This window comes from Lontra canadensis, unplaced genomic scaffold (assembly GCF_010015895.1).
Source record: "Lontra canadensis isolate GAN:19392208 unplaced genomic scaffold, GSC_riverotter_1.0 scaffold4, whole genome shotgun sequence".
Lineage (NCBI taxonomy): Eukaryota > Metazoa > Chordata > Mammalia > Carnivora > Mustelidae > Lontra > Lontra canadensis.
This window is the reverse complement of record NW_022630998.1, coordinates 38,180,867-38,193,553: the sequence shown is the minus strand read 5'-3', so window position 1 is coordinate 38,193,553 and position 12,687 is coordinate 38,180,867. Positions and strand designations below refer to the sequence as shown.

Below are 12,687 nucleotides of genomic sequence, written 5' to 3'. Positions count from 1 at the left end.
GGAGAAGTGATTTTTTTTAATGCACCAAAGCCCTGATTAGACCACTTGAATGAAAGATGCCATAGTACATGATCTCTCCTATTTCACTGAGAGTCCTGAAAAAATAGGAGGTTGTATGTGATGCTCATACCACATATTCTCTTCTGTGTTCCATAAAATTTTTGGCAATATTTTTTTCATTCTCTTTAGTTTTTCCTCATCATTTTGCCATTGGATAAATGTCTCAATTTTCAAGTCATCATACATGAGGGAGGTAGTAGGTCCAATACTTTCCTTCTTTTTTTTTTTAAGATTTTATTTATTTATTTGACAGGCAGAGATCACAAGGAGGGGGAGAGGCAGGCAGAGAGAGAGGAAGAAGCTCCCTGCTGAGCAGAGAGCCTGATGTGGGGCTCGATCCCAGGACCCTGGGATCATCACCTGAAGGTAGAGGCTTTAACCCACTGAGCTACCCAGGCGCCCCTACTTTCCTTATTTCTGTTCATACTCTGTGTCTATGCCTAGAGCTGCAACTCATCAGTCAGTGGTTTCATGAGCCAGATATTTATTCCAAAGAAAAGTGGGAGGCAGTATGGTATTCAAAGATAATCTTTACATCTACAAGATCTGGCATATAGTACTGGCATTGAATACTAGTTTCATTTAGTGTTTGTCTACTGTTTGACTTAGATGCAAAAATTGAGACCTCCATAAATGTATACGTGGTTTGGAAATGAGAGCACAACTTATTTTAATGATTTGGATATATGTGATGTATTTTGTTCATAAACTTACAGTATTGAATACATTTCAACGGCTCCACTCAGTTGTTGTGAAACATCAGTAAATCCTACAAAGTAGAAGTACTCCTGAATTAAACTACATTTAAAAGCATTTACTGGGGCGCCTGGATGGCTCAGTCATTAATCATCTGCCTTCAGCTCAGGTCCTGATTCCAGGGTCCTGGGATCAAGCCCCACATCGGCTTCCTGCTTGGCCGGAGTTTGCTTCTCCCTCTCCCACTCCCTCTGCCTGTGTTCCCTCTCTGTGTCTCTCTCTGTCAAATAAATAAAATATTAAAAATAAATAAAAGCATTTGTTTCTAGATTATTGCCCACTCACGCTTATCTTTAATATTTTGCTTACAGTGTTTAAGGATATATCTTGGTTTGGGAGCAAGTATTGTAGATTAAGAATAACTTGTGAAAGTCACAAACCTTTTTTTGTTATTATTCATTGTTGAAATTATTAGCTAATAGATCTTAAGAGATGATAGGGAAGACAGTGGTATAAAAAGGAAGCATTGACAGGTATTTTGTTAACCACTTACTTAGAGAAAGTAGCAGATCTTAATTCTGGTGTTGTATTAGAATCACTTGGGAATCTTTGGGAAAAAGTAAGGCTTGGATCCCAACCCTGGAAATTCTGTTTTAATTGTCCTAGGGTGAGCCTTAAACACGGCTTCCTGTGTGTGTTGGTGGGGAGATAGAGGCACCATTGGATCCCAGAAGTAGCACCATTCATGGTCTCCTCTTTGTCCTAGAGAAATGATGCCCACTTGTAGAATCACTGTTTCCTTGCTTTTCCTTAAATTTCTACTACCTATGTGTTCTTAAATAGTATGCCTTAGCTGTTCACTTTGTAAAATTTCATATTAACCAAAACATATTCTGTGAACTCTTTTGTGACTTTTCTGCAACAATAGTATATTTCTTAGTTTTTTTCTATGTTAGTCTGTACTTTTTTTATTGATGTTAGGATACTAGTGTGATTATACTGCAGTTTATTCTATTGTTGGTGGATGTTGAGATCCCTTCTGTTTTTGGACAGTTATACATTTTTATGTGTGTTTGCTGTGACATGCAAAGCATGGTGCTCACTAGGGTTTATATGTAGGAGTGGAAATGCTTAATCACTGAAGACTTCAGTTTCTTCAGATTTATTCGATGATGGCAATGTATTTTCCAAAGTGGTTATACCCATTTACATTTCCTGTAGACTGTGAGTTCCTGTGGACTTGGTAATTTATTTTTCCATATTCTGCTGTCTCCAGACCTTGTGAAGCTATAATGGTCCCGAATTTGGACTGAACAGTATATAAAATCACTTTCCTTCAGCAACAGCCTCACCAGCTACTTCAGCCCCTGTGCTCGAACACTGTTGGAAGACCGTTGGGGTGGGCTGTATTTCCTGCATCCTTGATCCTCAGCAAGTCAGGCTGGGATGAATATTCTCAGGACCTTGGGTCTCTGATGTGATTGCCTTATTTTCTGGGCACAGAAACTGAGGTGTGGTAGAACGAGAGGCATAGGCTTTGAGCCTCCGTCCCTGTGTGGGTCCAGTGGACTCCCTTTATGCCGTGATGGGAAATGCTGATTGAATGGCACAGCCTATTCACTTCCTCTTTGTGTCTGGGTGATTTTGCTCCCAGGATGTGACAGGTCATACCTTCTCATGTTTGCCATTAGAACAATTACAAGTAATTCTGTTTTAGTAACATTAGTTCACATAACTCCTGGCATTAGCTACACAGGAAGAGACATATTTATTTGGTTAAAAATATATTTTAAACACACCTCCTCCCACTTCTGCTAGATTGAATAACCCCTTTTCACAGCTTGTTTTCCTGACTGCTGTTAAGAATCTGAAACTCTATAACAAGCAGAATTATTTATATATGTCATGGTGTTTCCTATTTCAGGCTCTTTGCCTGATTCTGGGCTCTGAACTTTCAAACCGAAGGAGAAGGCTCTCTCAAACCATCTTGGTCAGCTTCTTATTTGTTCCCTTCAAACATCAGAAGATCCTTTCTACCCCTGCCTTCCCACCTTCCCAGGAGTGGACAGATTGAGAAGGAGGAACATTTTCAGCAGTGAGCTGTTCTATCCTGCAAGTTTGCTTTGCTCCTCTGTGAACTAGGTGTGAGATTGGAGCCCAGGGAGGGAATGGGGAGCTGGGCTAACAGAACGTGCCCGGAGGGTGTTCCAAAGGAGAAAAACTCCTGCCACCCACACTGTCAACCAGGTAGAGTAGAGTGAACTCCTGCCCAGGGTCAAGGGTATCTGGGGTACTGCCCCAGGCAATGTATGGAGTTCCATTTAAATGGTTGACCCCATACTTGCCTTTACCAATAGTTTTATTTTAAAAGGGAATGCAGATAGTTTAGATGTTCCCCTTTGGTCTTTGTCCTGGAAGAAAATAGTATCTCATACAGCCATGCAGTGTTTCTTACCCAGATGAGATTGGGATCTATGACTTTGAAATTCCATTCGAGGGTGGCTGGTTGTGAGTTCCTGCCGACATACGTGTTGGGGAGTGTCCTTGTGCATTTGTGTTTGCTTTGTTACCTGATCCGAACAGTCTCTTCCTCCTTATTACTTAAGAAGGGGGAAAAAAAATGGAAATGTTCTCAAACATGCCTTGTCAGGAGTCTGTTAAGTATGAAAACACTACCTTCTAATAAAATGAGTTTAAAGGTCAAAAACTTAAAGGGTAAAGCAGAGATAAGTTCTTCAATAGCCTTTTGAAGATATCAGGCATTTTAAGCAGATATCTGGCAGGTGTGCACTGCTTTGTCTTTAGATGTTTTGGCATTTCAGATGTTATTTGACCTGGACGGGGGTGGGGGTGTGCGTCTGCGCTATGTGACACAGACAGGTGATAGAGCAAATGCACAGTGGAGTCAGTGGTATTTCACTTCGAGGGCCTAGTTACAAATTTGAAATAGAACACTTCACCTTCTTGATCTGGATAAAGTAATAGTATAAACCACTAAAAATGTAAGCTAAGCATTTTTCTTCTGCATTTGTGCAGTGGCGTAATTCCTTCTGATTGTTTCAAATTAGAGTGGGGTTGGATGCTGGCTCCCCTGATAGCATCCCCACAGTCTGCTGGAGAGACAGAGCTGAGCTAACTGCCTGGCCTGGTCAGGGAGGCTGCCTCCATGCAGCCTCAGCAGGCTTTTGGTGGGGGTGTGGGCAGGGTTGGAATTTAATGCGAACTTGAAGGTTGGTTTAATGATGGTCTTCTAATGCAGAGAAGGGGGGGTGGGCAAGGCAGGGAGTTGGATTAGGAGAGGATAAGGATCATGGTATAATATAGATTGGTTTTAGGGCTCAAATGGATGCTTTTTACAGAGGAGTTGATGGGTCTTAAAGGAATAATGAACAGACCATCATTTGCCCTGGGAAGAATCTCCTGGAGTAGTGAAGTTATGCTAATGAAGACAATGGAAAGGTAAAGTCATATTAATGCAGACCTCTGACTTGTGGAGCAGTAGTTTTTTGTCCTCAGTGTTCTAGGTCTGAGAGAGTAAGTAGCTTTTGTTCACAGATTTTAGTCAAGGTACCAGAGATGGAACTAAAAATGATAGGTGCTCCAAGTAGCAGCTGCAGCCATATCCCTAAAGCTCACTTTTCCTGGGTAACTCATCAGGGAAAGAGCCCCCTTGGTCATATATTCATTCATTCATTCATTCATTCATTCAATATGCAGGTATTTTTAGACCCATACATGTGCAGGGCACTGTATTGGGGTAGAAAACAGAAGGGGTCCCTCCCCTCTGGCTTTTCCTGCCAGAAAATCCAGTGCAATATAGTGTGCCCTAGACATCCTTTCCATTGTAGCTACAGCCAATAACATTATTCAGCTTGAGGGTAGATGTAATTCACATTCTGACTGCGTTCATTCCAGCAGATCTTGAGTGTTTGGATTTTCAGGTTTAGTTCGTGACGATAAGGTTTGTTTTAAGGTATATCTTGATGTCTGAGGAGTTTATGAGTCTACCTTTTTTTTTTAAATAAATGTAAACAAATTTATTCTTTTCCATATTTCCAGTGTAATATCTATCATGAGCCAGCTGTGTTCCAGGCACTGAGTATTGCAGTAGAAATACAGGTGTACAAACTATATGCAAATAAGGCAATTTGAACATACACAAATGACAGCAATTTTAACAGTTGCCATTCAGCTCCACAAACACTAGACGACTTCAGTTTGTCAGATATTGTATTAGGTGTTGAGAATAATAAAACCCCTCAGCCTCTACAATGGTATGTACCCCTTAATGTGAAAGCTGCAAACCACGGTGAAAACTCAGAACACAGATTAACCAAGAGCCCTTTGTCAAGGGCCATGTGAAGAGGCCCCAGGCTGAGCCGTTGAAGCAAAGCATTAGGGCGGTTTGCCAGCCCTGAAGCAGTCCCAGGAATCTAATAGATGCACCAGAGCTCCTCCGTAAAGTTGGAGAACGACCATGATCTCCGGTTTTCTGGACATGGGAAGCCCGTTTCTGCCCTACCTTCTCATCAGGGGAGGAGCAATTCTGGCTCATGAATGGGAACAGGGACTCCCTTACGGTTGTGGCTTCTGAGACATTGCCCTCCTGAAGTAGTAGCATGTCTTTCAAGAGCAGCTTCGTGTTTCGAAAGGGTGGTGTGCTCCTAGTGCTCATTTTCCTGTGCTGACTTCTGCACAAGTGAAAGGGAATGTGAATGTGTGCTACAGTGGCTAGAAACAGCCCTGTACCAGTGATGGGCAGACCCAGCACCACTTGGCTGCCTACCTTTGGACAAATCACTCGCCCTGTCCTCAGCAGTAAAATAGGAGCACCTGGGTGGCTCAGTCGCTTGGGTGTCTGACTCTGGATCTCACCCAGTACAGGTCTTGATCTCAGGGTTGTGAGTTCAAGCCCCACATTGGGGTCGACACAGTGTGTGGAGCCTAATTAAAATAAGGTATTTGGATTACATGCTTTTGATGGTTCCTTCCAATTCTGACATTCTTATTATGTCTAAATCTATGGTATTAGAGATAAAACATATAAAGCACAGGGGCACCTGGGTGGCTCTGTGGGTTAAGGCCTCTGCCTTCAGCTCAGGTCATGGTCCCAGGGTCCTGGGATCGAGCCCCGCATCGGGCTCTCTGCTTGGCAGGGAGCCTGCTTCCCCTCCTCTCTCTCTGCCTGCCTCTCTGCCTACTTGTGATCTCTGTCTGTCAAATAAATAAAAATAAATTAAAAAAATATATATTTAAACATATAAAGCACATTTTTGCAAGTGAAAGAACTAATACCATTTGTTTTTATTCTCAGTTTCTTTATGCAGAGAGTCTCTTCTACACCTGGCTATGAGATGGGGCCTACCTAAGCTCTCTCATTTCCTCCTGTGCCTCCCTGGGGGAGTTCAGGCTTTGTCTTTACCCAACGAAGAAGGTGCCACACCATTAGACTTAGCTTTACAAGCTGGACACTCCAAGCTGGTTGAAGACATCACAAAGTGAGTTTGGCTACTTGATGGATTAATTCTCTCTTGATCTGTTCCTATAAAGTGTTCCACATACTGTGGGAGAATTGAAATAACCAGACCACAAGCTCTTGTTGGTTTCTCTTTTACCATTATTTCTCATGTATAGAGTACAAAGTACATGAGCAGATGTACAGACATATTTGGTATCAACATTTCATGGAGAGGGAGTTAGAGATAACATGTCTTTAAGGGCTTTGTTGGGGACTGTAATCAAGGAAAAAGTTGGGAAATACTTGCCTAAGTTCTACTTATCTTTCAGGTATCACCTTAAGTAACAATGCTTCAGAAAGCCATCCATGTTAGGACCTTTAATGATTATGAATAATGTACAATATGGTGATTAAAAGGACTAATTTACAATATTAATCATAGTTTATAATTTTAAATTTAGGCATCATTTGTTACCTAGGTTTCCCTCCTGTATCACTTGAGGGCTGAAAGTATTTGTTTACCTACTGTAGTATTTCTAATACAGTTTTGGCATATGACACTCATTGAAAGAATATAAATGATTGTTGAATCAATAATAGACATACCCTAAGGACAACGTGGCTATTAGGATCTAATTAAATAATGTAAATGAAATAATAAAAGAACTGTTTCTTATGTGCTTCATGATTATCAGCATTTTCACTGAATGAGGAATGTGTGGTTTATTACCTAGAATAGTTCAGACTGGTCATAATACTTATGAAAAGGGAATTTTTATATAGTGATTTCCTTGACTTTGGCCAGTATTCCTATGAAAAGAGGATTCATATGTAGTGATTTCCTTGATGTAACAGGTGTTAAAAAATAAATGGGAAAGTACCTTGAAAATTACAAAGTACTGCATAAATATTAAATATCATCAGAGTACTATTATATGGTGTGTCTTGATAGACTGGTTTCTCTTGTTTGGCTCATGAAACTCAATGCAATTAATTTATGGTTTAATGGTACATAAATGAATATTAGAGTAGAAATTTCTGTTTATTTTTTGTTCTACTTTGGTCACATGACCACCAAGCAGTGGAAGAGCCCATCAAAAGGAATTGTCCTTTTCTTGACTCTAACGTGACCCTACTTGCTTGGCCCAAGAAGCTAAGGCAGTCCTGCTTTCTTTGACTTAGTCATTTTGGATGGTTCATTGTTAGATCAAAGTCCTGGCTGACTTCATCTTGGGTAGCCTAGTACCTTTCTACTATCTCCAGGACTGGAAGATATTGCATACTTTAAAGGTTTGCACATCTAACAGATCTATTCATGAATGGTATTAGAAGTAGACTGTCAGCTAAATTCTGAGTATATGGTGAAACTTTCATTTTCTAAATTAATAACAATTTTTTGGCTCAGGCTCAGAGTCCATTTATTTCAGTGACATGTTAACATGGAAAGTTGTTTTCTAGAGGATTCTAGTAATTAATATCAGGAGTGTGGAGAGATACCCCAAATCTTAGAGTGCAGGGATCTCTTTTTAGTGCTCCATATGATGGAGATAGCATTTATTTGGTTGGAAGTATATTATATTTTCGTGAGGTGTACATTCATTAATAAAATGGGGCCATGTAAGAAGAGGAAGGAGGCATAGAGCTATCTCTGTGAAGTGAGGAATCTGGGAGCGGTCTGTGGGGCTGTGACAACATGAGGTGGCCTGCCCTCTGGAAGCACTTGCATTTTCCTCCTGATGCTCCTTCACTGTTGCAATCGCATGACCTTGCGAGCCATCCAGAATAGTACACTAACCGTGACGCCTACGTGTAGCTAATAAATGTGCAATTGTTGTTGGTCAAAACAGAACAGAAAGTAAGTTTACTTTCAAGAATTTAGTTTGGGAATATTGTTTCTTTGTTTATGGATATTTTCACAAATACAACAAAATCAAATACATGCATCTTTTAATATGCATGATAAAATGATTTACAACAGTGGACCAGTGTGCTATGAATAACCCACTTGTTTGTAACCTCCAAACCTCACCGTGCTCCCTGGAGATCATATCTGTTTTTCACTGTAATCACCTAATAAGCTGTTGGCTGCCAGCTAATTTGTTCTACCACATATGACCCTGTTAAAGCAAGAGGGTCTCTTTTTGAGTTAAAAGAGAATGAAATATTGCAATAAAATACGACGTTTCGAAGTCAGTAGTTTCATTCATGCTACAAGTAATGGGTAAAGTATAGTGTATGTGATATAGATATATATATCTATATATATATAAAGTAGTGTATGTGAATAGCTCCTTACTTGGCATCTTGTGTAGGGGAAGAAAGTGGCTTTATTATTAGCGTCTGTTTACATGATCTTATGTATTTGTTGTCAGTAGGTGGCTTTCATGGATCGTTTTGCCAGCTGGATTGGTAATACTGGGGGCCGTGGGGGTAGTGGGATGTTGGGGTTGATGTCTCTGAAACTGCCAGTGGGTTTTGATTTGTGACATTTCAGTTTCCAGGGCAGACGTTCCCCAGGCTTCTCCAGAGTGCAGCTCAGTGAACAAGCTTTCCTGCAGTATCTTCACTCATCAGAGACTTTGACCCTGACACTGAACCACACAGCCGAGCATTTGTTGGAGGCAGATATTAAACTCTTCAGGAAATACTTCTGGGACAGAGCCTTTCTCCTCAAGGTGTGTATGTCTCTTCATTCTGGTGTATAATAACTCACATTCCTTGAGAGTATACACTGCAAAGTCATTATTTTGGGAACTGTGTTTTGGAGGGTAGCACTTTTTTTTTTGGTAAAGATTTTATTTATTTATTTGTCAACGAGGGAGAGAGCACAAGCCGGGGGAGAAGCAGGCAGAGGGAGAAGCAGGCTCCCTGCTGAACAGGGAGCCCGATGCAGGGCTCAATCCCAAGACCCCAGGATCATGACCTGAGCCAGAGGCAGCCGCTTAACCAACTGAACCACCCACACATCCCCTTAGCTACATTTTTCAGTCATGTTTTAGTTCTCTCCTCATAACAGTTTTTCCTGTTTATCAGAATGTTGAGAATTTAGTTCTAGAACTTGGCTAAAATTAATAAGGCGACTAGGAAATTTAAGTGTCCTACAATTGCATCCAAATGGACTAAAAAGAATAAAAATTGTTTTAATACACCCCATGAAAAAAAAAGTAGTTTCCTATTTCATTTTTGTTTTGTAATCAGGAAGCAGCATTATCTGATGCCCTTTTCAGGTAGGCTTAGCAGTTACCCTCATCGGAAGACTAGGATTTCAGGGTGAGGGCTGACCCCAGGTAATCATGTGGGCTGCTTGTGTTGGGCCTTGAGCCTGAGTGGTGAGACCTTTTAGGACCCTAGGCACTCAGGCTCCCACCTCCATGGCGCTTCCCAGTACGTACCTGCTCCGGTCCGTCCTGTAATTCCATGATGTGGCCTAGAAGAGACAATACTGCATCTTGTGAGTAAGGCAGGTGGGAGTTAACAGCTACGGGGGCGGGGTGCAGGTGAGTGGGCACTTGTTTCCTGCTCCTTTGTGGTTTGGTTAACTGTATATATTTCCATGGCTTTTTGTTGCTCTTGTTATTGTGGGCTCAGGATGTTGTTCTGAAATGGTCAAGAGCAAGGCGCTTGATAGACTGAGTTTAATTGATAACATGCCCATGAGTATTCAGGGGTCTGGGCCATTTGTAGGGCTCCCTGCTCAAGGGTGCCCATCCGTCTGCTTGGGAATATGCATGGATGCAGTGTTGGGCTGTTTCACTGTTTGGCACACCAGTATATAATTCTGTGGCTCTTCATCGTTCACTGGCTGGGCAGTAACCATTTGAAAAGAAAATGCTAAGAGCTCCAGGAGGGCACTTTGTCTCTGAGGCCCCCAGCTTGCTCTCATCCAGGTCAATCTGCAGCAGCATACACTGGCTTGCCAAGCAAGGCCTGTGCACAACCTGGGTCCTCCCTGTAATGGGGGTCCTGCCCCCCAGACTCCTGTGTCTTACGGCATGGGGAGGGGTTGCTCAGGATGGGCACCTGCAGAAACAGTAACTCTAGTTTACAGTTTCAAGATTTTCTGTCCTTCTGGCCCCTTTTTTGGTTCATGCATTATGTGCCTGAGGCCCTTCTGCTTGTGATGTGGGACAGTAGAAGATTCGTGGCAGGGACATTTGTAGCCCATGCCTCTTGGTTCCCCCAAGTGTCTCTCCTCATCTTCCTGGGTGCTGCTTGAGTGTACTCCAAGCTGCTTTACCCACCCTGTCTTTCCAGACCTCCCCAGACTGGCTGGCCTGTCCCAGCTCCCAGACCGATGTTTGTGATTCCATCTCCTTGTCACATATCTAAAGCCACTGATTGTTTTCATTGACTTTTTTTTTTTTTCTTTCTTAGACTCTTGAAGATCAAGAAGCCAGGCCAGAGGAAAGACGAGACAAACCATCCAGTGCTGCAGAAACTGAAGAAGGTACACAGGCTCCTTCCCCGCCCCGAGAAACCCAGAAAGTGCTGAGGACTAACAAGTTAACTGGTGGTTGAAGTTGAAGTGGGCTGTGAAGGTGGCAGGGACCAGGGGACTCGCAAACAGGATCGGGACTGTGGGACACAAGGACCTTGGTTCCTCTAACAGAGCTGAACGATGTAATCTGCTGCCACTTTTTATTCAATTAGCATTTACCGAATGCCCTTGACTAGGCCTTGCCACCCTCCTGATCTTAAGGCTACTTTCCTGACTGAGTGTATTCTCCTTATGTTCAAGTTTGGTGTGATCCTTCCAGGCTGTCCTTCCTCAGTCACTGGCCCCTTAGCTCATTCCATCTTTGTGGATCCCTGCCCTGCCCTGGGCTAGTTGGTCTTGAAGGGGATGGAGATGACCACTGGCATGCAGGCCCGAAGGCAGGGGAGGCTGGATGAGCCACAGGGTGCAGACCGTCGTACCCAACCCAGGTGGTCCCACACAGTTGTTGACAGTCCTCGTGGGGCTTCCGAGACTGAGTGTACACAGCTACTTGGGGTGTCCCCAGCAAGAGCTATATTCTTTTTTTTTAAAAAGATTTTATTTATTTATTTGACAGACAGTGATCACAAGCAGGCAGAGAGGCAGGCAGAGAGAGAGGAGGAAGCAGGCTCTCTGCTGAGCAGAGAGCCCGAAGCGGGGCTTGATCCTGGGATCATGACCTGATCGTGACCTGAACTGAAGGCAGAGCTATATTCTTAATAATGCACTATTGAGGGGCACCTGGGTGGCTCAGTTGGTTAAGTATCTGTGCTCAGGTCATGATCCCCAGGATCCTGGGATTGAGCCCCACATCGGGCTCTTTGCTCAGCAGGGAGCCTGCTTCTCCCTCTCTCTCTCCCCCTGTGCTCTCTCTCTCTCTTTGACAAATAAGTACATTAAAAAAAAAATCTTTAAGAAAATAATGCATTATTGATCCCTCAGTTGTATATAAAACCCAGTTCATCTGCAGGAATCCTGTACTTCTTTGTTTTCTCCAATCTGGCAGTTTCTCTGGGCACGCAATCGACTTCATTTCACATTTTTTTTTTTAATTAACATATAATGTATTATTTGCTCCAGGAGCATTTCATGTTTGTTTTTTAATTTTTTTTCCTTTTTCCATATACAAGTAAGTCTGATCTGTTAGCAAGTCTTCATGATAGATACAAGTTTTGATTCTGGGGAACATATTTTTTTAAGAATTTATTTATATATTTTATTTATAAATAAATAAAGAGAGAGACACAGTGAGAGAGGAACCCAAGCAAGTGGAGTGGGAGAGGGAGAAGCAGGCTCCCGCCAAGCAGAGAGCCCGATGTAGGACTCAATCCCAGGACCCTGGGATCATGACCTGAGCCAAAGGCAGACACTTAAGGACTGAGCCACCCAGGCGCCCCTCTGGGGAACATTGTTATCTTTTTTCTTAAATAGTCCTGACTTCTTGGACAGATTCTGATTTCATGTTTGTTTGTTTTTGTTTTTAATCCCAAATCTTAGTAGTTGTAGGAATCTGACTTTGTCATTATGTCTTATAAGGTAGTTTGGGCAAATAATTTATATACTAAAATACGTATTATCTGATTATCAAGTCTTTCCTTTTCCTTTATATTTTAGAATATTTTTTATTTTTTGAAATTATGTGTGAGGATGAGGTCATATATATTAAGGTATGGTTACATTATTCCATTTCAGGAGAGTGGAGGGACATTATAAAATATCTGTTATGTGTAAAGGGACAATAGTCTGATAAGGCTGAGAACCACAATGCTGGATGCTGGAGTTAGGGAGAAAAAGTAGGGCAAGACCCTTGCCCTGAAGCCACCAAAATTGACTGCTGGTGAATAGTTTTGATTCTGCCTGTGTTTGGCAACATAAACAAGTTGGATTTCACTTATTTGTCAGGTAGTAAAATCTTCAACTCTTGACCCCCATGTTTGTTAAAAAGTAGTCTTGGATGGGGCACCTGGGTGGCTCAATCGTTAAGCGTCTGCCTTCG

General features: G+C 42.1%; 1 protein-coding gene across 1 annotated transcript in view; it reads left to right on the top strand.

The window, feature by feature from the left end:
* Positions 1-12,687, top strand: part of ARHGEF28 (Rho guanine nucleotide exchange factor 28) — a 311,818-nt gene that overhangs the window by 148,389 nt on the left and 150,742 nt on the right. The window contains exons 5-7 of the mRNA XM_032848550.1: positions 6,071-6,254; positions 8,709-8,889; positions 10,589-10,661. Of these exons, the coding sequence (XP_032704441.1) occupies positions 6,071-6,254; positions 8,709-8,889; positions 10,589-10,661 (438 nt within the window). The remainder of the gene's footprint in view (positions 1-6,070; positions 6,255-8,708; positions 8,890-10,588; positions 10,662-12,687) is intronic.